This window comes from Elgaria multicarinata, chromosome 3, assembly GCF_023053635.1.
Source record: "Elgaria multicarinata webbii isolate HBS135686 ecotype San Diego chromosome 3, rElgMul1.1.pri, whole genome shotgun sequence".
In the NCBI taxonomy this organism is placed as follows: domain Eukaryota; kingdom Metazoa; phylum Chordata; class Lepidosauria; order Squamata; family Anguidae; genus Elgaria; species Elgaria multicarinata.
This window is the reverse complement of record NC_086173.1, coordinates 174337655-174361375: the sequence shown is the minus strand read 5'-3', so window position 1 is coordinate 174361375 and position 23721 is coordinate 174337655. Positions and strand designations below refer to the sequence as shown.

General features: G+C 46.9%; 2 protein-coding genes across 2 annotated transcripts in view; one reads left to right on the top strand and one right to left on the bottom strand.

Annotated features, from left to right (window-relative positions):
- Positions 1–5327, bottom strand: part of LOC134395822 (vomeronasal type-2 receptor 26-like) — a 31648-nt gene extending 26321 nt beyond the window's left edge. Inside the window, exon 1 of the mRNA XM_063121980.1 lies at positions 5308–5327. Within this exon, the coding sequence (XP_062978050.1) occupies positions 5308–5327 (20 nt within the window). The remainder of the gene's footprint in view (positions 1–5307) is intronic.
- Positions 5328–5353: 26 nt separating this feature from the next.
- Positions 5354–23721, top strand: part of LOC134395821 (vomeronasal type-2 receptor 26-like) — a 37149-nt gene continuing 18781 nt past the window's right edge. The window contains exons 1-3 of the mRNA XM_063121979.1: positions 5354–5406; positions 9601–9892; positions 16554–16784. Of these exons, the coding sequence (XP_062978049.1) occupies positions 5354–5406; positions 9601–9892; positions 16554–16784 (576 nt within the window). The remainder of the gene's footprint in view (positions 5407–9600; positions 9893–16553; positions 16785–23721) is intronic.

The following is a 23721-nucleotide window of genomic DNA, read 5'->3' as shown; positions in this document are numbered from 1 at the left end:
AATGGTTCCTACTAAGTGCACACCCACCCACCCACCCCCCCACACACACATATATTTGTTCTTAAAAGTTTGCCGAGCCTGATCAGAATCCGGAGCAATTTCAATCATGAGTTTTTGCACAAAGGTGAGACACGCCGAGTTCAGGACGTTGCAGAGATGCTGCAGCTTCTCCCTACAATTATCATAATTATAATGATTTGTTCCTATTCTTGCCAGACCTCAAGGGACACCCTCTACACAGGTTGCCAGGGAGACCATAAGGAAGAGCTTCAGACACAGAAGAAGCATAAGGCCACATCTTGGAGAGCCTTGAATAACTCCCTCCTTTTTACATTTTTTTACAAACAAATAACCCCTTTGTGACTGAGAGCCTTGACTTAAACTTAGGGAAGCTTAGAGCGTGTGTGTGTGTGTGTGTGTGTGTGTGTGTGTGTGTGTGTGTGTGTCAAGGTAGCTAAGTTTCTCTTGTTAGAGAGAAGACAGCTGGAAGGTTTTAGTGTGCGGAGAGACAGCCAAAGACAGCGAAGATAACAAGAAACCACAGAACACTTGAGTTCTTCAATAACGTTTACTGAGGCTTAACTTAGTTTGATAAAAATATATTTACAGCATACATGGCACATAACACAATACTCACAGCGTAACAGCATAAACACAGGAGAGAAGTAAAATACATTCATGCACTAGGCACATATATACAACACTTTATCTGTACAACCAATTAAGCCAATAATTGGCAATCAAGTCACCCCACTAGAAAATGCCCTGCCAAAGTCCAGGTGGCTGACCTTGACAATTAACAGCCTTCTGCAGAATCTTCTTCTGTGGGCAAACCTAAAACTGTGGATAATGGAAATCCTATACCGGACAGTGTGTGCAGAGAGAGACTCTACCAGAGTGTGGTTTACTATAATTCCCTGATCTTCAGGGCTTCAGTGACACGCAGCAATAACATTAAAGAGCAAGAGGACATAAAACAACATTCGATGTGTAATAGAACAAAAGTGCTACCTCCAGTGCTACCTCCTTCCAGTACCCAAGGCAGTAAGCCTGTGTGCACCAGTTGCAGGGGATCATGGGTGAGAGGGTGCTGTTGCACCATGTCCTGCTTGTTCATCCCTGGCCGATGGCTGGTTGGCCCCTGTGTGAACAGAGTGCTGGACTAGATGGACCCTTGGTCTGATCCAGCATCAGGGCACTAATAATGTTCTTATCTTTACTGGCTAACAAAATGATAAGTAGGGGTGTGCACGGACCCCCCCGCTCCGCTTCACTTGCAGATCCGCCATTTTCAGAGCGGGCCGCTTCGCCCCGCCCCTGCTCCGCCCACTTCCGCTCCGCTCCGCTCAGAGCTCCGGATCCGGGTCGGAGCCCCGTTTCCCCCCCCCATAGGGTTGCATTGAAAGCTAAAAAATTATACAACTTTTTTTCTGTTCAAGTTAGAAACCTCATGTTTGGCACCATGACACCTCATGGATGTATACACACGAACGCCAAGTTTCAAGGCAATCCCATCATCCCCTGATTTTGGGGGAATTTTTGAAAATCGGGCACCCCATTCAGACCCCTTGGGATAGCTCCGTCAATTTGCATGTTATAAACCTCAAACTCGGCACCATGAAAGCTTATCCATGTGTCCACATGGACGCCCAGACTCAAGGCAATCCCATCATCCCCTGATTTTTGGTGCGGCTCTAACCTCTAACGCATCACCCATAACCCCCCTTTCGATAGCTCCGTCAATTTGCATGTTAGAAACCTCAAACTCGGCACCATGAAAGTTTATCCATGTGTCCACATGGACGCCCAGACTCAAGAATAACTTTTTAAAAAAGGCTATATCTGTCTTTTACCAGTAATAGGGGGACGTGCCCGGGGGAGAGGGAAGCAGCTGCCAGTTCAGCTCAAGAAAGCCATTGCTTCACCAACAGCTCTGAGAAGTAAACACTCACTTCAACTCATAATAGGCATTGCTCCACCACTAAGAGAAGTAGAACGCTCACTTCGACTCATGATAGGCATTGCTCCACCGGGTTACTCTCTTTGGAAGGCTCTGATGGCCTTCCAGTACAGGAGAGAGTGGGGGCACGTCCACAATGAGATGCCCTAGGGGAGCTCATCCCCTTGCACCACATCTTTTCAGTTGTTCCCCAAAGTTAGGGTGGGTAGCAGTGCTGTGTTTCTATCTCTTATTATTGGCTTACTATATGATTTCAGGTTGTGTTTGTGCACTTGGTGGGGCTACTGTGTTAAAAAACACTGGGAAAAGTCCGTTCAGATTAAGAAAGAGAAGTTTCCCAGAATCCCAAGTTACCCATTTTGCCTATCCCCTCCTCCAACTTTGGGATCATGTGATCATGACCAGGAGCTGACTCTGCCCCTCAGCCCTTTGAAAAAGGTATTTTCCCCGCTGATTTTTTAAAAAATTCTAGCGCGCGACCCGCACCACGCAGAGAGGTGAGAGTAGTCTCAAAATGACCCCCACCCATGACTCTCTGTGCACAAGAATTTTCAGAATGATAGCTTAAAAAACAACCCAGTTATCCCCAATTCTTTTCCTCAATGCAATCCTATGGGCGAAAACCGCCGTTTGACCCGCACTGTCCGTTTGTTTACCCAATTTTTAAAAAATTCTAGTACGCAACCCGCATGACGCAGAGAGCTGAGAGTAGTCTCAAAATGACCCCCATCCACGACTCTCTGAGCACAAGAATTTTCAGAACGATAGCTTCAAAAACAACCCAGTTATCCGCGATTATTTCCCGCAATGCAATCCTATGGGCGAAATGTTTTCAAGATGGCGATCGGAGTGCTCCGCCTGAAATAGGAGCTCTGAAAAATGGCCGCTTCTCTTCGCCTTGCTTCTAGGGGTCCGCGGTCCGCTTCTACTCTGCCTCTGGGTAAGGCGGAGCAGGCCAATTCGCTACTGCTTCTCCGCTCCTAATCGGAGCGGAGCACATGCCTAATGATAAGCCAACCTCACCATCGACAATCAGGGTGCTGATACTGAAAAGGCTCTGTCCCAAGAATCATAGAATCATAGAATAGCAGAGTTGGAAGGGGCCTCTAAGGCCATCGAGTCCAACCCCCTGCTCAATGCAGGAATCCACCCTAAAGCATCCCTGACAGAGGGTTGTCCAGCTGCCTCTTGAAGGCCTCTAGTGTGGGAGAGTCCACAACCTCCCTAGGTTACTGATTCCATTGTCGTACTGCTCTAACAGTCAGGAAGTTTTTCCTGATGTCCAGCTGGAATTTGGCTCCCTTTAACTTGAGCCCGTTATTCCGTGTCCTGCCCTAGTTGTGGCACTGTGTGGGCTTCTTGGCAGCTCAGGGAGTGGCCGACGAGACCGCGGGGAACTGTTCGCCATCTCCCACATGAGAGGCCTTCAAGAGGCAGCTGGACAAGCATCTGTCAGGGATGCTTTAGGGTGGATTCCTGCATTGAGCAGGGGGTTGGACTCGATGGCCTTGTAGGCCCCTTCTAACTCTGCTATTCTATAATTCTATGATTCTGTGATCCTTGCAAGTCACTTGGGTGGCCACTTCTGGGAAGAGACAGTTGAGTAAAGGCGCCCTTTATGCAACATTGCCTTACTGGAAGAGGCCAAGCTGCCAATGGTGGGCCGGTCGAGTTCTCTCTGGTGCCAAATGCTCAAACTCTCCTTCTTGAAAGGTGGAAAGGGCAATCATTAGGCAAGTGGCAGGGACGACTCCTGGCCACACTAGCTGTGAAGGCCTCATGGTTTCCATCTGCATAAGGAAGGAGATTGCGAGGGCTTGACCAGTGGGGGAGGCAGTGGCGGTGGGCTCCTCCTGGGTGCTCACTGAGCTCAGGGGTTATGAGTTCAGGTCCATCAGCACCTTGCTTGCCAACTTGGTCTGGGGTGTGTGTGTGGGAAGGTAAGTCCGCCACACTCCCAGGCCCTATCGGGTGACCACCACTAGTGATGGTGCGAGTGTCTGCTTGGATCTACAAGGGCAGCGGACTCTCTGCATGAGCTCAAGTGACAAGAAGCACGGTTCCAGCTGGACATCAGGAAAACTTCCTGACTGTTAGAGCAGTACGGCAATGGAATCAGCTACCTAGGGAGGTTGTGGGCTCTCCCACACTAGAGGCCTTCAAGAGGCAGCTGGACCACCATCTGTCTAGGATGCTTTAGGGTGGATTCCTGCATGGAGCAGGGAGTTGGACTCGATGGCCTTGTAGGCCCCTTCCAACTCTGCTATTCTATGATTCTAGGTCCCTTCCAGTTGCATTGGACTGGAATTCCTATCACCCACAGCCATTATGGCCATTGATCACCCAGTTGGGAAATTCTGCCCTTTCTTATGTCTTCAGGGACTTTTGCAGTCATTCTGGCCCCATTAACCCTCTCCTTCCCAGACCTTTCAAACACACAGCAAACCCTCTCTCCTGCGGTTCGCAAGACAGAAAATGTCATTGTGAAGACCCACCGCCAAAATGGCTGAGCTAAGCGCTCCATCTCTCCCACAACAACACCCGGGATGTTATCAGCCTGGCCAAGGTGTTGACTCATTTCAGCTGTGGGAACAACGGCCTGGTGCAGGGGGGGGGCATCCACAAGGGAGAGGGCACCAGCAGCCTGAGTGGGGCTTGGGATTAGCTGAGATGTGTCACGACCCAACAGACCCAAAAAGGGATAAAAGAGTGGGTAGCCAGGGGCTGGCCATCTTCCCTGAGGCTACACACATGTGGAATGGAGGGTCATTGTCAGGCTGGGTGACAGCCCGCCTAGTCTTAGAGACGATTTTTATGTTTTAGAGTGTCTGGATGTTCCAGGGGAGACCAGCCACCTTTGTGGTGTGGTGGGTTCATTTTAAGCATGTTTGCTGTTCTTCCTTCCTAATCCTATATCCCCCCTCCCCCTTTTTCTCCTCTCTCCTCTCTACCCCTTTTGCTTGAGCAGTGACGTGTTAGTTTCAGTGTGTACGTAAATAAACTGTGTGTGTATAAATAAAGTGTGTCTGTGTGGTTATTCTCTGGAAGGCTGGCTAATACTGTCTTGGGACGGAGTTAGGGAGGTGGCTGCCTGGGAAATTGGACGTTTGGTCCAGGGCCTACCTTGCAGGAACGCTGGGTGGACCCCAGCCTTCCTTCACAGTAATACCTTTTAAAATAGGGGTGTGCTCCGCTCCACTACAGATCCCCGAATTCAAAGCAGAGTGGGCTGATCCAGACCAACTAAGCCCAGTTCTGGAGCAGATCAGGGGAGGTCTGTACCAACCTGAAGCGGTTCGGACCGTTCCGAAGCTTCGGAGCCAGGTAAGTGGGGGAGGGGGGCTTACCTGGCTCTATTGGCCACCATAGTCCGTGTGGTGGCTTGGAATTTGGATGGCAGTCGAAACCGCTGCACAGAACCCGGCGGCAGTGGATGACGGAACCAGGTAAGTGGTGGTGGGGGAAATGGCGTCCGAATAGTGATCCAGACTTCCGGATCTTGCTCCGGATTGATCCAAAGCCGTTCGGGGAGGACGTGCACAGCCCTACTTTTAAATGCCTCCTGAAAACATCTTTCTTTAGACAAGCTTTCCCTGGTCTGTAACTTATCCTGGTTTCATGTGTTTCTAAAGTTCTAAACTGGATTGTCATATCATGCTTTTAGTTGTAAACTGCCCAGAGATCCTAGGCTGTTGGGCAGGATAAATATGTAATAAAAAAATAAATGAAATTTCCTAAAATGAAACTTTGATTCTGGTGCTTGTGAGTGTGCTTTTTCATGAAAGCTTAGCCAAGCTCAACTGCACAGTGAATCATAGAATAGCAGAGCTGGAAGGGTCCTCTTAAGCCCATCGAGTCCAACCCCCTGCTCAATGCAGGAATCCACCCTAAAGCATCCCTGACAGATCGTTGTCCAGCTGCCTCTTGAAGGCCTCTAGTGTGGGACTGCCCACAACCTCCCGAGGTCACTGATTTCATTGTCGCACTGCTCTAACAGTCAAGAAGTTTTTCCTGATGACCAGCTGGAATCTGGCTTCCTTTAACTTGAGCCTGTTATTCCGTGTCCTGCACTCTGGGAGGATTGAGAAGAGATCCTGGCCCTCCTCTGTGTGACAACCTTTTAAGTATTTGAAGAGTGTTCTCATGTCTCCCCTCAATCTTCTCTTCTCCAGGCTAAACATGCCCAGTTCTTCCAGTCTCTCTTCATAGGGCTTTGTTTCCAGACCTCTGATCATCCTGGTATTATAAATAATAATAAAAACACCATGGAAAATTAGAATTAGGGCAGGGGAAGGAACCCACGTTCCACATCTATCTCAAAGTCCCTCCCAGCCACAGCAACCAATGAACTGCAAGGGGAAGAGAAGGGACAGGGCGGTATGTTAGCACTGCGAGCCTTCACAGGTGGAAGGATGAATGAGCTGAAATAGTGCTGAAATAGCGCTTGATACAATGTTGAAACAGAGGCGGATAGTGCAGGGACAACTGGGGGGGACGGACGTGGTGTGATGGAGCTCTTTCCAGGGAGCTTGACGTGATTAAATAGTTTGGACAAGGACTGTTATTCAGATGGAGGAAATTCAGCTAAACACTGGCTAAAGCCTGTTTGAAGTCCTACCCAATTGTTGCGAAATTATACTTGGCTATCACCATTGTGCCAGCGCAATGCTGTCCAGTAGAGTTTTTCTGACTTGTAAGAATCATAGAATAATCCTGTCAAAGCTGGGACCGGGGGGGGGGGGGCATGCTTGGGAATTTCCATAAACATGTTTTATCCAGCTGTGTACGAAGCTGCATGGAGAGTTCAGGATGTAGCAGAGGCGATGCTGCTTCTCCTTATAATTATCAGAAATTATGGTACTTCATTCTCCTTGTTCTTGCCGAAGCTCCGGAGGATTTCTCCAAATTTTGTTTCTCACATAAACATCTGAATCGAAAGCAACATGAGGTGACATCATGTGTGTCAGCCTGTAAGGACTACCACATAAAAGCCACCCATGCCACTGAGACCTTTGGATGAGGAGGACACGGTACGCTCCGTCACACCGGGGGTTAACACGCACGCTACCTTCACTTCTCCGCCCATGTTTTCGTTCCTCAGTTACTTCCTCTTTTCAAGAAGAAGAAGAAGACGTACCCAACGAGCACCGGGCCCATTGCTGTGCTAATGGCACTGCTGCTTCTGCACGCAACAGGAGAAGAGAGCAGCGATTCTGAGTTTAAAAAAATGTCGGAATTAATGAGGTGGTTTTTTTGTCACACAAGGAAGGCACCTAGGAGGAAGACGATGTCATGTGAGGGACTCCATGAGTGCCCAGGGACGAGCGTGCAATAAAACACTCATCGGATGTAGCTTTGTGAGTTTCAGGTTTACTTCCTGTAAAGCTGTCGCTGGCTGGCCTCGATGTGTATCCAGAAAGACCTTAAATACTTTGTCTTGCAAGCGGGCCTTGGCGTCTTCTCCTTCTCCTTCTAATTCATTGAGAGGAGCGGAGTGGAGGTTGCTCCAGGAACATCTAGAATGATTTTGCTGTTGCTTCTTGTGCTGCCTCAAGGTGCCTGTGGGATGCTCCCGGCCAAATGCCCCTTGACTTTGAAGAGGGGTAGAGTAGACCCACTGAGTCATTACAGGCCAGGAGACTACCTCATCAGCGGACTCATATCTGCAACAAGACCATTTTTTTCCAAAGCAGACGTTTTCGACAAGCCTCCTGCCAGCAGTCTTCTGCACTGGCAAGTAATGGTGTGGTGATGGAGGCGGTGTCCTGTTCACTCTCTGCGGCTTTCATCAGCTGCCATGTTCTCTGAATGGCCAGGGACTCCCCCCCACTATCTGGCACCTGCCCCAAGCGAAGAGCTTGTCCAATGTCCCCCTTGTGGGAAGTTTTCAGGGGTGCAACAGTGAGGTCCTTTCCAGTGTGCCGTCTTCCATTCCACGCACTGAGAGCCCAAGTACTGGACTGGAAGTTGGTCTATGATTCTATAAGAAAGTAACCAAAGTGGTCTGAGGAAATAGCCAACGGTGCCCTCCACACAACAGAACAGTGGTTCTAATAGCCAATTCTGCATAGCATTGGTCCTTTGTGTTGGTGATTTTGGCCAAATCATAGAATCACAGAATCACAGAATAGCAGAGTTGGAAGGGGCCTACGAGGCCATCCAGTCCAACCCCCTGCTCAATGCCGGAATCCACCCTAAAGCATCCCTGACAGATGGTTGTTCAGCTGCCCCTTGAAGGCCTCCAGTGTGGGAGAGCCCACCACCTCCTTAGGTCACTGGTTCCATTGTCGCACTGCTCTAACAGTCAGGAAGTTTTTCCTGATGTCCAGCTGGAATCTGGCTTCCTTTAACTTGAGCCCATTATTCTGTGTCCTGCACCATTGTTTAAAAAACTCCCTTCACACAACATGATAACCCAGGGTGGGTTATATCAACCATCCACTATTTAAACCACTGTTGGTTATTGTGTTATCTGAACCCAGTCACTGAATGTGTTTGTCTTTTGTTTTGCAACACCAGACCTTTATTTCCTTTCTGAAGAGCATTAAGGACATTGACTTCGTTATTCCACACCTCTTCAATCATTGCGCAAAATGCAGCGGCCAGATTGATAACCGGAACCAGAAAGTTTGCACATATAAGACCCACTCTGGCCCGCTTGCATTGGCTGCCTATACGTTTCCAAGCCCAATTCAAGGTGCTGGTTTAACCTATAAAGCCTTACATTAGCTTAATTTTAGAATTTCTGTAAACCGCCCAGAGAGCCCCGGCTATGGGAGTGGAATATATAAGTGCAATAAATAAATAAATGACAAAATAAATGGCTTGGGACCACAATTCCTGACGGAATGCCTCTTCCAACATGAACCTACCCGTACACTGCACTCAACATCTAAGGTCCTCCTCCGAGTGCCTACTCCGAGGAAAGCTTGGAGGATGGTAACAAGGGAGAGGGCCTTTTCAGTGGTGGCCCCCGACTGTGGAATGTTCTCCCCAACGAGGCTCGCCTGGCGCCAACATTGTTATCTTTTCGGCGCCAGGTCAAGACTTTTCTCTTCTCCCAGGCAGTTAACAACATATGCTGAGTTTTTTTAACTGACCCCAGAATAGTTGTTTAAAATGTTATTGCTGTTTCTATGCTTTTAAATATTTGTATATTTGTTTGTAATGTTCACTGTTTTTAACTTTTGTAAACCGCCCAGAGAGCTTCGGCTATGGGGCGGTACATAAATGTAATAAATAAATAAATAAATAAGCAAGCAAGCCAATTTAAGGTCTGGAATGCTCAGAAGCTTGTATGTGTGTGTGTGTGTGTTACTCTATCCTGCTTTTTCTAAAGATAAGGCCACAGCTAGACCTAAGGTTTATCCCTGGATCTTCCAGGGGTCAAACCTGTTCATCCAGGTGACACACAGCGGATCCAGTGCTCAGGCAGGGGCGAACCCTGGATGATCCCAGGATAAACCTTAGGTCTAGCTGTGGCCTAAGTCTCTGATAATGTGTGCAAGTTTGTACAAAGTGTCAACAGGTGCATCTTCTGTCACTGTTAGCATGAGTGAAGTTGCACAAACTGAATCCAGAGCTTTATATTGCCTGGGAAAGCTTGTGGCATTGAAGAAGCATCTCTGTTGATTTTGCAGGAAGCCGAAAACAGATTACTGGAAGATCCTGCCTTTCGTGTTTGCCATTCAGAAGATCAACCAGAATCCCAGTCTCTTACCCAACATCACCCTGGGCTACAGCATCTATGAGAACTATTTTGATGCAAGAATGACTTCTGAAGCTTTATTAGACCTGCTCTCTCCTGGGCAGGCCAATATTCCCAACTACAACTGTGGAAGACGGAGTCACCCATTGGCTGTTCTGGAAGGATCCAATTCCCACATTTCCATCCAGATTTCAACCATGTTGGGCATCTACAAAATCCCACAGGTGAAGATGTAGCAGGGTGGGACATGTGTTTGGCTGACTCTAACTCCAAACCTCTCTGGCGAAGTGAAAATGTGAGCCATGGACATTCACCAATGCCTAATCATAGAATGATAGAATCATAGAATAGTAGAGTTGGAAGGGGCCTAAAAGGCCATCGAGTCCAACCCCCTGCTCAATGCAGGAATCCACCCTAAAGCATCCCTGACAGATGGTTGTCCACCTACCTCTTGAAGGCCTCTAGTGTGAGAGAGCCCACAACCTCCCTAGGTCACTGGTTCCATTGTCGTACTGCTCTAACAGTCAGGAAGCTTTTCCTGATGTCCAGCCGGAATCTGGCTTCCTGTCACTTGAGCCCGTTATTCCGTGTCCTGCACTCTGGGAGGATCGAGAAGAGATCCTGGCCCTCCTCTGTGTGACAACCTTTCAAGTATTTGAAGATCTACACCCGGCAGGATATAGCACTATGAAAGCAGTATATGTTATCTGTCGTGGGCCCCAACATCTGTCAGTGCACTTCAATACCTCTATAAAGCAGTCGTGTGACTCCTGCCTCTTATCTACTGCTTTCATATCGCGTTCATAGTGCTATATCCTGCCGGGTATAGGTCTGGCCCAAGTGTGCTTTAGGATTGCAGCCTTTCCTTTTAGTTTTTTAAAAAAGGTGGGTGATGGGTCTGTTTGGATCAATAAGTACCAGAGCTGTGTCTCCAAGGAAGCATCTTCACACAACATAGTTGAACTGTGGAACTCACTGACACAAGGTGTAGTGACGGCCACTACCATGGACAAGTTTCAAAGGGGATGAGAGAAATTCATGGAGGACAAAGCTATGAATATCAACTAGACATGGTGGCTTTCTTTTAGCTCAGATCATACCGGAGGCAATATGCCCTCTGGACTTCTATCTGGGTACCTCTTTAGGCACCGTTGGGACAGAATGCTAGACTACATGGGCCTTTGGTCTTATCCAGTAGGAAGCTTTTTCCATTTCTAGCAAAAATGTGTGTGTGTGTGTGTTTGTGTGTGTGTGTGTAGGGTGGGAAGGAGTCACCTGGATTGCAAAGTGCTATATTGTAATACCGGCCCATCCTTCCATTCATATCAAAAAGGTGATTCTATTCTCTCTCTCTCTCTCTCTCTCTCTCTCTCTCTCTCTCTCTCTCTCTCTCTTTGTGTGTGTGTGTGTGTGTGTGTATGTGTGTGTGCATAAGGGGATTAGAACCTCCTTTGTAGAGGTGTCTCCACAAAGAAGCCTAATAGTAATAATAATAATAATAATAATAATAATAATAATAATAATAATTTTCTTACTTGCCTCTCTGTTTGTATCGAGGCAGAGAACAACAATAAGTATAAAACAGGGGGGTTAAATCCCTCCATTCAGGGATGTTGAGAGCACCCATAGGATCTGGCAGCCCAGAGGACAATGACGGACCAGTCCCCTAGCCTGGGAGCACTGTGCCCTCATTGTCGCCCCCATCAGCCGTCAATTTCTTACGAACTCCGCCCTATGAAGAGAGACTGAAAGAACTGGGCATGTTTAGCCTGGAGAAGAGAAGATGGAGGAGAGACATGAGAGCACTCTTCAAACACTTAAAAGGTTGTCACACAGAGGAGGGCCAGGATCTCTTCTCGATCCTCCCAGAGTGCAGGAAACGGAATAACGGGCTCAAGTTAAAGGAAGCCAGATTCCGGCTGGACATCAGGAAAAACGTCCTAACTGTTAGAGCAGTACGACAATGGAATCAGTTACCTAGGGAGGTTGTGGGCTCTCCCACACGAGAGGCCTTCAAGAGGCAGCAGGACAACCATCTGCCAGGGATGCTTTAGGGTGGATTCCTGCATTGAGCAGGGGGCTGGACTCGATGGCCTTGTAGGCCCCTTCCAACTCTGCTATTCTATGATTCTATGATTCGGTGATTCCTCAGCGCTGTGCACCAAACATTCATCCTTTGCTCCTTTACACAATATTCCCCTCCTGGAAGACGTCACCATTAGGGCTGTTCACGCATCTCCTATCCTCCTCAGAGGCTGGTTTGGAGCCCCTGAAGCAGCCGTGGTTCGGCTTGAGGGTGTTTCGGGGTTTCCCTGACCCGCCTTGGCACCGAAACTGAGGTGAAATATTGGTCCTCCGAAGTTAATCAGAAAAGTCTCCCTTTCCCCACTTGCCTCCATCACGTACTGCTGCCGCCATCCTTGTGTCCGGTGGCTTCCACTGCCACGACACATAAGACCAGAAGTAGGCCACACGGCCTCTTTCCGGGCTTATGCATTGGTGGCAGCGGAAGCCGCCAGATTCTGGGCCTTGGTCTGAGGTGGAACACAGCCCTAGTCACCATGCCATTTTGCACAAAATGGCAGCAGCTCACAAAGAGGGTGGATGTGTGTGGATGTGTGTAACAATCTTCCATCATTGTTAATACTTTTGGGATGACAAATGCCCTAAACTGTTTGGGGCCGGGTTATCTGAAGGAACGCCTCCTCCCATATGTACCTGCCCGGACCCTAAGGTCATCCTCAGGGGTCCTTCTCCGTGAGCCCCTGCCAAAGGACGTGAGGCAGGTGGCTACCAGGAGCAGGGCCTTCTCTGCTGTGGCACCCCAGCTGTGGAACGAGCTCCCTAAGGAGGTTCACTTGGCACCTACATTATATGCTTTTAGACGCCAGGTGAAGACCTTTTTATTCTCCCAACATTTTAACAATCTATAAATTTTAAATAACATGGTTTTAAATTTGTAATTTTGCATTGCTGCTGTTTTTATCTGGTTGAGCTTTTATATTGTATTTTATATTATGGTTTTATACTGTTGTTTTATACTTTGAATGGTTTTAATTTTTGTGAACCGCCCAGAGAGCTCCGGCTATTGGGCGGTATAGAAATCTAATAAATAAATAAATAAATAGTTAATTCTTTTGGGATGACAAATATTTGACCTTTGATCGGAAGCAAAATAAAACATCCATCTCTTCCTTTCCTTGCCAGGTCAGTTATCATTTTATCACTCATCTTCTCAGCGATAAAGCTCAGTTCCCCTTTTTCTATCCTGTGCTCCCCAATGACAAAGCCCAGTATGGAAGGATCATCAAATTGCTGCTGCATTTCAGATGGACGTTGGTGGGTCTTGTTGCTCAGGACACTGACAATGGGGAGAAGTTCATGAGGACCCTAACGACTGAGCTGATCAGGAATGGCGTTTGTGTTGCGTTCACACAAACCATCTCAGGAGTACATACAAATGGAGTGTACCTCAATCATGCTTTATTTCTCAAATTGGGAGAAGTTAATATCTTTATTTATTGTGCTGAAACTAACTTCTTCTTAGATGGAATGTACATAACTCAAATGGACAGCGATTACTTTGAAAAATCTGTTGGAGGGAAAGTTTGGATCGTAACAGCTGTATGGGACTTCACCTTAGAGTTGATTTCTTACGTACCTTGCCCGCACATTCATGGCATATTTTCCTTCCTAATCCAACCAAAGCAAGGCATAATATTTGATGAATTTCGTAACTTCTTCTCTTTTATGGACAACTTTGGGGAGAAAGCATTCAAGTGCTCTTACTCAAAGCACGCATTGTCAGTGAAAGGGTGGGAAACATGTACACAACATGAGAACCTGAAAACCCTGCCCCAGAATATTTTGGAAAGAATTTTCTATTTAGACAACTACATTGTTCACAACACTGTCCAGGTTGTGGCCCGGGCCTTAGAAGCTGCTTATTCATCAAGATCTAATGAAGATGGAAGCAGGCTGAGTGTTCAAAGGGTACAACCATGGCAGGTACTCTCTTTCCCATCGTCTGTAACCTTGCTGAATATGACAATCCATTGTACAGTCACAAAATACTTGTCTTGGAAATAGTCTAGGAGAAAACACCCATTGCAGAAGTCAGGTAAAATGTCTATTTATGGGGCAAATCCAATTGAGACACTCCCTGTGCTGGTCCCTCTTTATGCTTCTTTACACTGGGCCCACCAATGGGTCATGGTGAAACTCCTCTGTGGGCATGTCTACACTGGGGGGGGGAGGGGGGAGTTTCATAGAATCATAGAATAGCAGTGTTGGAAGGAGCCTACAAGGCCATCGAGTCCAACCTCAAGGCAGGAATCCACCCTAAAGCATCCCTGACAGATGGTCCAGCTGCCTCTTGAAGGCCTCTAGTGTGGGAGAGACCACAACCTCCCTAGTAGCTGATTCCATTGTCGTACTGCTCTAACAATCAGGAAGTTTTCCTGATGTCCAGCAGGAATCTGGCTTCCTGTATCTTGAGCTCGTTATTCCATGCCCTGCACTCTGGGAGGATCGAGAAGAGATCCTGGCCCTCCTCTGTGTGACTTGTGAGGAGCCAGGACGAAACCAGGATGGCTGCCCACACCTCCCGCAGTCTCAGGATGATTCTGAGACTGTCAGAAAAATCGGGCGAAAAGCCATCCCGGTTATCTGAAGGAAATGGAGGGATCATTCCTCCGTGCTCCCAGGATCCACTGTGCATCACGTGGATACACAGGAATGAATCCCAGGGTGATCCCCAGGATAAGGCATGGTGTCGACAAGCCCTGTGTCTACACCCAATGCTTCACCACTCTCTTGCTGGCTGTATCTAAAGTATTGTGGTGGCTGCTGCCCACTGAGTCGGATGAAGTGGAGGGAAGAGGAACCAGAGGCAGAGGCAAGAGGGGGGGGGTCACTGGGGCTAGGGGTGAGAGAACTCCCCCTCGCCTGCCTCGGCAGATGCAGGCTCCATCCCTACCACCATCTGCCCCTGCTCACCAGGCAAGTCGAGCCCTGGCTGCTGAAATTGTGCGTTTATTTATTGCATTTCTATACCACCCAATAGCCGGAGCTCTCCGGGCGCTTCAGAAAAATTAAAACCATTCAAAGTATAAAACAACAGTATAAAACCATGATATAAGATACAATATTAAAGCTCAACCACATAAAAACAGCAGCAATGCAAAATTACAAATTTAAAACCATGTTATTTAAAATTTATAGATTGTTAAAATGCTGGGAGAATAAAAAGGTCTTCACCTGGCGTCTAAAAGCATATAATGTAGGTGCCAAGCAAACCTCCTTAGGGAGCTCATTCCACAGCCGGGGTGCCACAGCAGAGAAGGCCCTCCTTCTGGTAGCCACCTGCCTCACTTCCTTTGGCAGGGGCTCGCGGAGAAGGACCCCTGAGGATGATCTTAGGGTCCGGGCAGGTACATACGGGAGGAGGCGTTTCTTCAGATAGCTTGGCCCCAAGTCGCTTAGGGCTTTAAATGTTAATACCAGCACTTTGAATCGGGCCCGGACCTGGACTGGCAGCCAATGAAGCTGGAAAAGTACTTGCATGACGTGGTCTCGTCAGCCAGTCCCTGTTAGTAAGCATGCTGCCCTGTTTTGAACCAGTTGATGCTTCCAGACCGTTTTCAAAGGCAGCCCCACGTATAACGCATTGCAGTAATCCAAACGAGAGGTTATCAGAGCATGGATCACTGTAGCTAGGCTATCTCCATCCATATAAGGGGGCAGTTGATACATCAGCCTAAGTGTCCCACCTGCGTTAACGGTGGCCACGATTATCCTTGTCTTAATGGAGCCTTTACGGCTACCATTGATGCAGTTGGAGAGGGTCTAAGTGTGCAATGTCCAGAGCCTCCAGAAATTGTGCCCCCCCACTGCAAAAATTGCACAATTGTGGTGTCTAGAACTGGACACAACATTTGAGGCGATTTTTGACAAGAGCAGAGTAGAGGCCCAGGACTGGGGAAATGGCGCAATATAAATAAATAAATAAATATAATATAATAACTTTACATACTTTTGAAACGATATGTCTTCTGATGCAACCTGCCACCATTAGTATGGAAACATGAAACAGGCAGTTTCCAGAGGCTGTGGAAATTATGCTCCCCTGGCTCTAATGGGGACTGTAAAGGTCCGGTTAACACAAGGGTAAAGAGCCTCGTGTGGCGCAGAGCGGTAAAGCAGCAGTTTCTGTAGCTGAAACTCTCCCCACGGCCTGAGTTCGATCCCAGCAGAAGCTGGTTTCAGGCAGCCGGCTCAGGTCGACTCAGCCTTCCATCCTCCCGAGGTCAGTAAAATGAGTACCCACTTAGCTGGGGGAAAGGTAATCACGGCCGGGGAAGGCAACGGCAAACCACCCCACTATAAAGCCTGCCAAGAAAACGTCAGCGAAAGCTGGCGTCCCTCCAAGAGTCAGTAATGACTCAGTGCTTGCACAAGAGATTCCTTTTCTTCCTTCAACACAAGGGTAAAGTTTTACTAGGCAGAAGGGTAGCCCTATGTAGAGCGCATTGCAGAACTCGAGCCTCGAAGTTATCAGCACATGAAATACCATCTTTAGGTCTTCCAACTCTAGGAAGAGGCGCAGCTTACGTATCAGCCGAAAAAACACATCACCTGGGTTTCCAGAAATCTACTTAGTTTTCCTCTAATGTTCATCTCTACTTGAATAGAAAGTAGAAGTTTAGCTTTAGTTTCTCAAGCTGGTAAAAAAGAGAGAGGGCTGCATCAAGAATGAAACATCTACTTGAGTCTGGAACTAGTCCTGAGTAATTGGAGATTTAAGCACGAAATGGGCAGAACTGAGATATATATCAAATGTTGTTTCATCTTTACTAAATGTTGGTCTTCCCTCTGCCATTGTAGCTCGACCCTTTCCTGAGAAACCCCCAGTTGTACAACAATTCCATCATGGACGGAGTATATTTTGATGTGAATGGAGACCTGACAGCCAACTTTGACATCATGAACTGGGTGGTGTTTCCCAATATGTCTGTTGTTAGAGAGAAATTTGGGAGCATTGAAAGGCAGGGATCCCCAGGCCTCAAGTTCACCATTGACCAGGATGCCATTGTGTGGCCCAAGCAGCTCAACAAGGTGGGGGAAATCATTTGTTTTATCTCATCTGCTAGACTCGAGTAACTTTAAAATGCTCTACACTGAAGAGTGCTTGGAAATTTCAGGTGGTACATGAGAAACTGCCCTAAACTTGATCCATCAAAACTTGGTTTTGTTAATACTTAACAAAGCCTTTAATGTAGGTTAAATTCACTAAGATGGCACACTGTTTTAACGGTTTTAATTGCTTTTAAATTATTTACTTGGTTCATGGTTCAATTTGTTTTGAGCTGTGTATATTTATTGTTTTATACTGTCTGCTTTTATCTGTAACGCCGCCTTGAGATCTTAATGATATAGGGCAGGATGCAAATATTTTAAATAAATAAACAATTATTGGCTGCAGCTTTCCAGGGTTTCAAGGAGGAGTATTAGTAGGTTTTAAGGACGAGGCCCTACCTGGAGATTCCGGGAACAGAACCTGAGACCTTCTTCACACAAAACAGGCGCTCTATAAATGAATTATGCAGCCAAACTATTGCCCAAGGCCAGCAATGAGACTGCCACGTTGAACAGCTTAGGGTGACCAACTATCAGGACTTCTCTGCATTTGTCCAGGTTTTTGTTCTATCCTGGGTGTCAGGGGGGATTTGCTGTCATTTTCTATAATGTCTGAGAATAATACACATTTCCCATTTAAGGCCACCGTTAGCATGGCAGAGTCAGGTGGGGTAACATAAGAACATGAGAAGAGCCCTGGTGCTGGATCAGGCCAAGGCTCCATCTAGTCCAGCACTCTGTTCACACAGGGGCCAACCAGCTGTCAATCAGAGACCCATGAACAGGACATGGTGCAACAGAACTCCCCACCCATGTTCCCCAGCAACTGGTGCACACAGGCTTAATGCCTCAAATACTGGAGGTAGCACACAACCATCAGGGCTAGTAGCCATGGATCGCCTTCTCCTCCAGTAATTTATCCAACCCCCTTTTGAAGCCATCCAAATGGGTGGCCATCACTACATCTTGCGGTAGTGAGTTCCCTCATTTAACTATACGCTGTGTGAAGAAGCCCTTCCTTTTACTTGTCCTGCATCTCCCACCCATCAGCTCCATGGGATATGACCCCACAGGGTTCTAGTATTTTGGGAGAGCTTCGGCTATTGGGCGGTATAAAAATATAATAAATAAATAAATAAATAAATAAATAAATAAAAATGTCTCCTTATCCACATTCTCCACACCATGCATAATTTGTGAACCGTCCAGAGAGCTTTGGCTATGGGGCGGTATACAAATGCAATAATAAATAAATAAATAATTTTGTACCCCTCTATCATGTCTCTCCTTAGTCTCCTTTTTCCAAGCTATACAATCCCAGTTGATGTAACCTTCCCTCGTAGGGGAGATGCTCCAGCCCCTTCATCATTTTAGTTAATGCCCTTTGAGGAGGCCCCAGAAAGCGTGCTTTATTTATTACATTTATATACCGCCCCATAGCCGAAGCTCTCTGGGCGGTTTCCTGCTGCTGCCTCCACATTGGTTGTCCTCTTCGTTGGTTTCCCAAATATGGTCACCCTCGCTTCACCGTCTATTTCCAAGCACAATTAATCACAGTCCTGGTTATGATGTATATCAAGCTCTGAAGGACTTTGGACTAAGTTTTTTAAAAGGCCACCTTCTTCCTTGCACTGGCCTGTGTTTCAGGCAGGATTCCCCCCCCCCCTCAGTTGCAGGGTGTGTTTGCTCACCAAATATAGGAAAGCACTGGACATACTCTGGCATAATGTGATTTAGTATGACATATAAAGCCCTATGGAGAGAGACTGAAAGAACTGGGCATGTTTAGCCTGGAGAAGAGAAGATTGAAGGGAGACATGATAGCACTCTTCAAATACTTCAAAGGTTGTCACACAGAGGAGGGCCAGGATCTCTTCTTGATCCACTTGATTTCCACTTGTTCCCGTGATCCGATTCCTTCTCGCGTCTTTATTAATCTTATTCCTGCTATCCTCCCTTCCTTGCTACATATTATTAATCTTTCTCTGTCCTCTGGTTCATTTCCTTCTGCTTTTAAACATGCTACAGTCTCTCCCATTCTCAAGAAACCTACTCTTGATAGGCTATCTCTGTCTAACTACCGACCTGTCTCTTTGTTGCCGTTTGTTTCAAAGATCCTGGAGCGTGCGGTCTACTCTCGCTGTCTTGACTTTCTTTCTAGTAACTCTGCTTTGGATCCATTTCAATCTGGATTCCGTCCTCTGCATTCCACCGAAACAGCCCTTACTAAGATCACCAATGATCTCCTTACTGCCAAGTCTAAAGGCCATTATTCCGTTCTTATTCTCCTTGATCTAACTGCAGCCTTTGACACAGTTGATCATGATCTTCTCTTAGATTCCCTTCATGACCTTGGATTTTGTGGCTCTGTCTATAACTGGTTTGCCTCCTATCTAGCGGGTCGCTCTTTCAGCGTGTTGACTAATGGCAGCTCGTCTTCCTCCTTTCCCCTTTCAGTAGGGGTTCCGCAAGGCTCGGTGCTTGGCCCGTTGTTGTTTTCCTTATACATGTTGCCCTTGGGCAAGCTTATTCAATCTCATCTGTACGCCGATGATACACAACTATATCTGTCATCTCCGGAACTTTCTCCTGATGTTCACGATCGTATCTCGCCATGTCTTTCAGATATCTCAGCTTGGCTGCTTCATCGTCGCTTGAAGCTTAACATGGCAAAGACTGAATTGCTTGTTTTTCCTCCTAAACCTTCTCCTCATCTCTCATTCTCTCTTACTGTCAATGATGTCACGCTTACTCCGGTCAAGGAAGCTCGTAGCCTTGGCTTTATCTTCGACACCTCGCTCTCCTTTATTCCTCATATTGAGGCAGTAGCTAAATCTTGTCGATTTTTCCTGTATAATATTGCCAGGATTCGATCATTTTTGTCTGTCTCTTCTGCCAAGACGCTTGTTCATGCACTGGTTATTTCACGGTTGGACTACTGCAACCTTCTTCTCTCTGGCCTTCCTTCTTCTCACATCAGTCCGTTGGTTTCTGTTCACCACTCTGCCGCAAAGAACATCTTCTTAGCTCGCCGCTCCGACCATGTTACTCCGCTTCTGAAATCTCTTCATTGGCTTCCAATTCACTTCAGAATCCAATATAAACTTCTCCTGTTAACCTTCAAAGCTTTTCACGGTCTAGCTCCTTCCTATCTCTCCTCTCTCATCTCACACTATTGCCCCGCTCGTGCTCTTCGCTCCTCTGATGCCATGTTTCTCGCCTGCCCAAGGGCCTCTACTTCCCTTGCTCGGCTTCGTCCATTTTCGTCTGCTGCCCCTTACGCCTGGAACGCTCTTCCAGAACATTTGAGAACTACAAGTTCAACCACAGCTTTTAAAGCTCAACTAAAAACTTTTCTTTTTCCTAAAGCTTTTAAAACTTGATGTTGTGCAGACTTCTACTGTTACTTTCTACTGTTAGTTTTTCCCTACCCTGTGCCTGCTTACCCTACCCTGTACCTGTTTGCATTCTCTTCCCCTCCTTATTGTTTTACTATGATTTTATTAGATTGTAAGCCTATGCGGCAGGGTCTTGCTATTTACTGTTTTACTCTGTACAGCACCATGTACATTGATGGTGCTATATAAATAATAATAATAATAATAATAATAATAATAATAATAATAATAATAATAATCCTCCCAGACTGCAGGACACGGAATAACGGGCTCAAGTTAAAGGAAGCCAGATTCCAGCTGGACATCAGGAAAAACTTCCTGACTGTTAGAGCAGTACGACAATGGAACCAGTGACCTAGGGAGGTTGTGGGCTCTTCTCCCACCATAGAGGCCTTCAAGAGGCAGCTGGACAACCATCTGTCACGGATGCTTTAGGGTGGATTCCTGCATTGAGCAGGGGGTTGGACTCGATGGCCTTGTAGGCCCCTTCCAACTCTGCTGTTCTATGATTCTATGATATTTATGGGCTGTAAGAACAAAACCAGCAGGACACGCAAGAGAGTCTTTTTCCACTTCCAGCACTCGGGAGCGATAATCATTTCGAAAAGCTTCTTTATCCTAGCCGAATGAGGCCTTTGCTCCATCTAGGCCAGGGCTGTCACTCACATCCAACTAGGAGCCCTCCTTCAAGGTCAGGACACATCCCCTCACCAGCTCAGCTAACCAGCTACACTTCTGAAATCTCTTCATTGGCTTCCAATTCACTTCAGAATCCAATATAATCTTCTCCTGTTGACCTTCAAAGCTTTTCACGGTCTAGCTCCTTCCTATCTCTCCTCTCTCATCTCACACTATTGCCCCGCTCGTGCTCTTCGCTCCTCTGATGCCATGTTTCTCGCCTGCCCAAGGGCCTCTACTTCCCTTGCTCGGCTTCATCCATTTTCGTCTGCTGCCCCTTACGCCTGGAACGCTCTTCCAGAACATCTGAGATCCACAAGTTCAATCGCAGCTTTTAAAGCTCAGCTAAAAACCTTTCTTTTTCCTAAAGCTTTTAAAACTTGATTTTGTTCTGACTTTATACTGTTAGTTTTACCCTACCCTGTGCCTGTTTGGTGCATTCTCTTCCCCTCCCTATTGTTTCAATATGATTTTATCAGAATGTAAGCCTATGCAGCAGGGTCTTCCTATTTACTGTTGTACTCCGTACAGCACCAATGTACATTGATGGTGCTATATAAATTAATAATAATAATAATAATAATAATAATAATAATAATAATGATGTCACACACTTGGTAATTCAATTAGGGTGACCCTATGAAAAGGAGGACAGTGCTCCTGCATCTTTAACAGTGGCATAGAAAAGTGGATTTCAGAAGATGTCATTTGTATATATGGGGAGCCTGGTGAAATTTCCAATTCATCACAACAGTTAAAGCTGCAGGTGCCCTGCCCTCTTCTAAATCTGGTCACTCTAGTATAGCTCTTGCACCTTTAACCATTGTAACAAAGAGGGAATTTCACCAGGTTCTCCATATATACAAATGACACCTGCTGAAATTCCTTTTTCTCTGCAACGCTTAAAGATACAGGAGCCCTGTCCTCCTTTTCATAGGGTAACCATAGTTCAATCGTTTATTATTTTATACAGCACCACAATTGTGCGCGGCCCTTGACTTAGTGCAACATGAGAAGCCCTAGCCGTAAGGAGATTACAGTCTAAAACAGGACGTGAAGAAAACATGGAGAGGAAATGGAACACCCAGGATTAAATAGCAGACCAATATGCAGTTGTTTCAGCTGAAAGGTCTCAGGTGTGATGCAGGCTTGAAGTTAAACCTCGTTAAACCTGGGGCTAGAGGTCTCCTTGGGTCCTTTCCAATTCCGTGTCCGCTTTCCACAGATGAATTAATTCTACACATTTCTGATGACATTCCCTATCTTATGCTTAGCCCCTGCCTGAATCCAGGTGTGTAGAAAGCTGTCGCCCTGGATTCATGAAAGTGGCCCAGGAAGGAAGGCCTGCTTGCTGCTATGACTGTGTTCCCTGTGTGGACGGAACCATCTCCACCCAGGAAGGTGGGTGACTCCGGAAGAGTGGGGTGGGTGGGGAATGCCACCCCATGGGACGAGGGCAAATATCCACATAGACATTTTCTGGGAGAGATTTTAAAAGAGATTTCTGAAGATGGTGCAAGAAATAATGTTGGAGGGTGGACTGTAACGGGGACAGGAAGTGGATGGGGCAGAGATCAGCCCTTCTGCATTTCAAATCACCCACATGCTCTCTTAGGGTAGTCCATATTTCTCACTCTAACCAACCCCACTGGGTAAAATCGGACTGCCACAGGTTTACCATCCACTCAGAGCATCTGGGAGGAACTGGAAGGGTGAAATTTAATTTTAGAAAATATTCTTTCTGACATTTGTCCCCCTAAACAATTTCAGGTTGGACGACAGGTAAAAAATGCAGTATTTGGGATCACACCCATAGTTGGGCCAGCCCAGCAATGTCGAAGGAATTAGCTAGACCTAAGGATGATCCCAGGCAAATAGAGGAGTCGTCCCTGCCTGCTCCCGGGATCCCCTGTGTGTCGTTTGGATGCACAGGGATGATCCCGGGACAATCCTGGGATATAGGCCTGGTCTAGCCATGGCTCATCATGGCCTAAGCTACACAAAACAGGATGTTGCACTATGAAAGCATTATATAAAAGGCAGGAGCCACACCAAGCAGGATATAGCTGTATGAAAGCAGTATATGGTATGTGTCAATGGGCCCCAACAGTTGTCTGTGCACTTCAATACCACTAGAAAGCAGTCGTGTGGCTCCTGCCTTTTATATACCACTTGCATAGTGCCATATCCTGCTTCATGTAGATTAGGCACATGTCTTAGGTATGAAGGTGTCCAGAGGTGAATTTCCCCCATACCACCACCACCCCTTGACTGTTCTGGCTCTCGGAGAAAAGCTGAGAAATGTCCTTGATGGCATGTAAATAAACAGAGGACATGATTGATGTTACTGTTGTTCCTTGCAGATGCAGAACACTGCACCAAGTGTCCAGATGATCAGCATCCAAACAAGGGTCAGATTCAATGTATCCCAAAGGTTATAACCTTCCTCTCTTATGGAGAATATTTGGGCAACATCTTGGCTTCCTTTGCCCTATTCTTGTCCTTCACCACAGGCTTCGTGTTAGGAACCTTCATTAAATTCCGAGAAACCCCAATAGTCAAAGCCAACAACCGGGACCTCTCCTACGTTCTCCTTGTCTCCCTCCTGCTTTCCTTCTTGTCCTCCTTCCTCTTCATGGGCCAGCCAAGGAAGGCCACCTGCCTCCTCCAACAAATGGCCTTCAGCAGCATCTTCTCAGTCGCGGTTTCTTCTCTCTTGGCCAAGACGGTCACTGTGGTGCTGGCCTTCTTGGCCACAAAGCCAGGAAACAGGGTGAAGAGATGGCTGGGGAAGAGCTTGGCCAACTCTGTGGTCATTTCCTGTTCCAGTGTTCAAATTG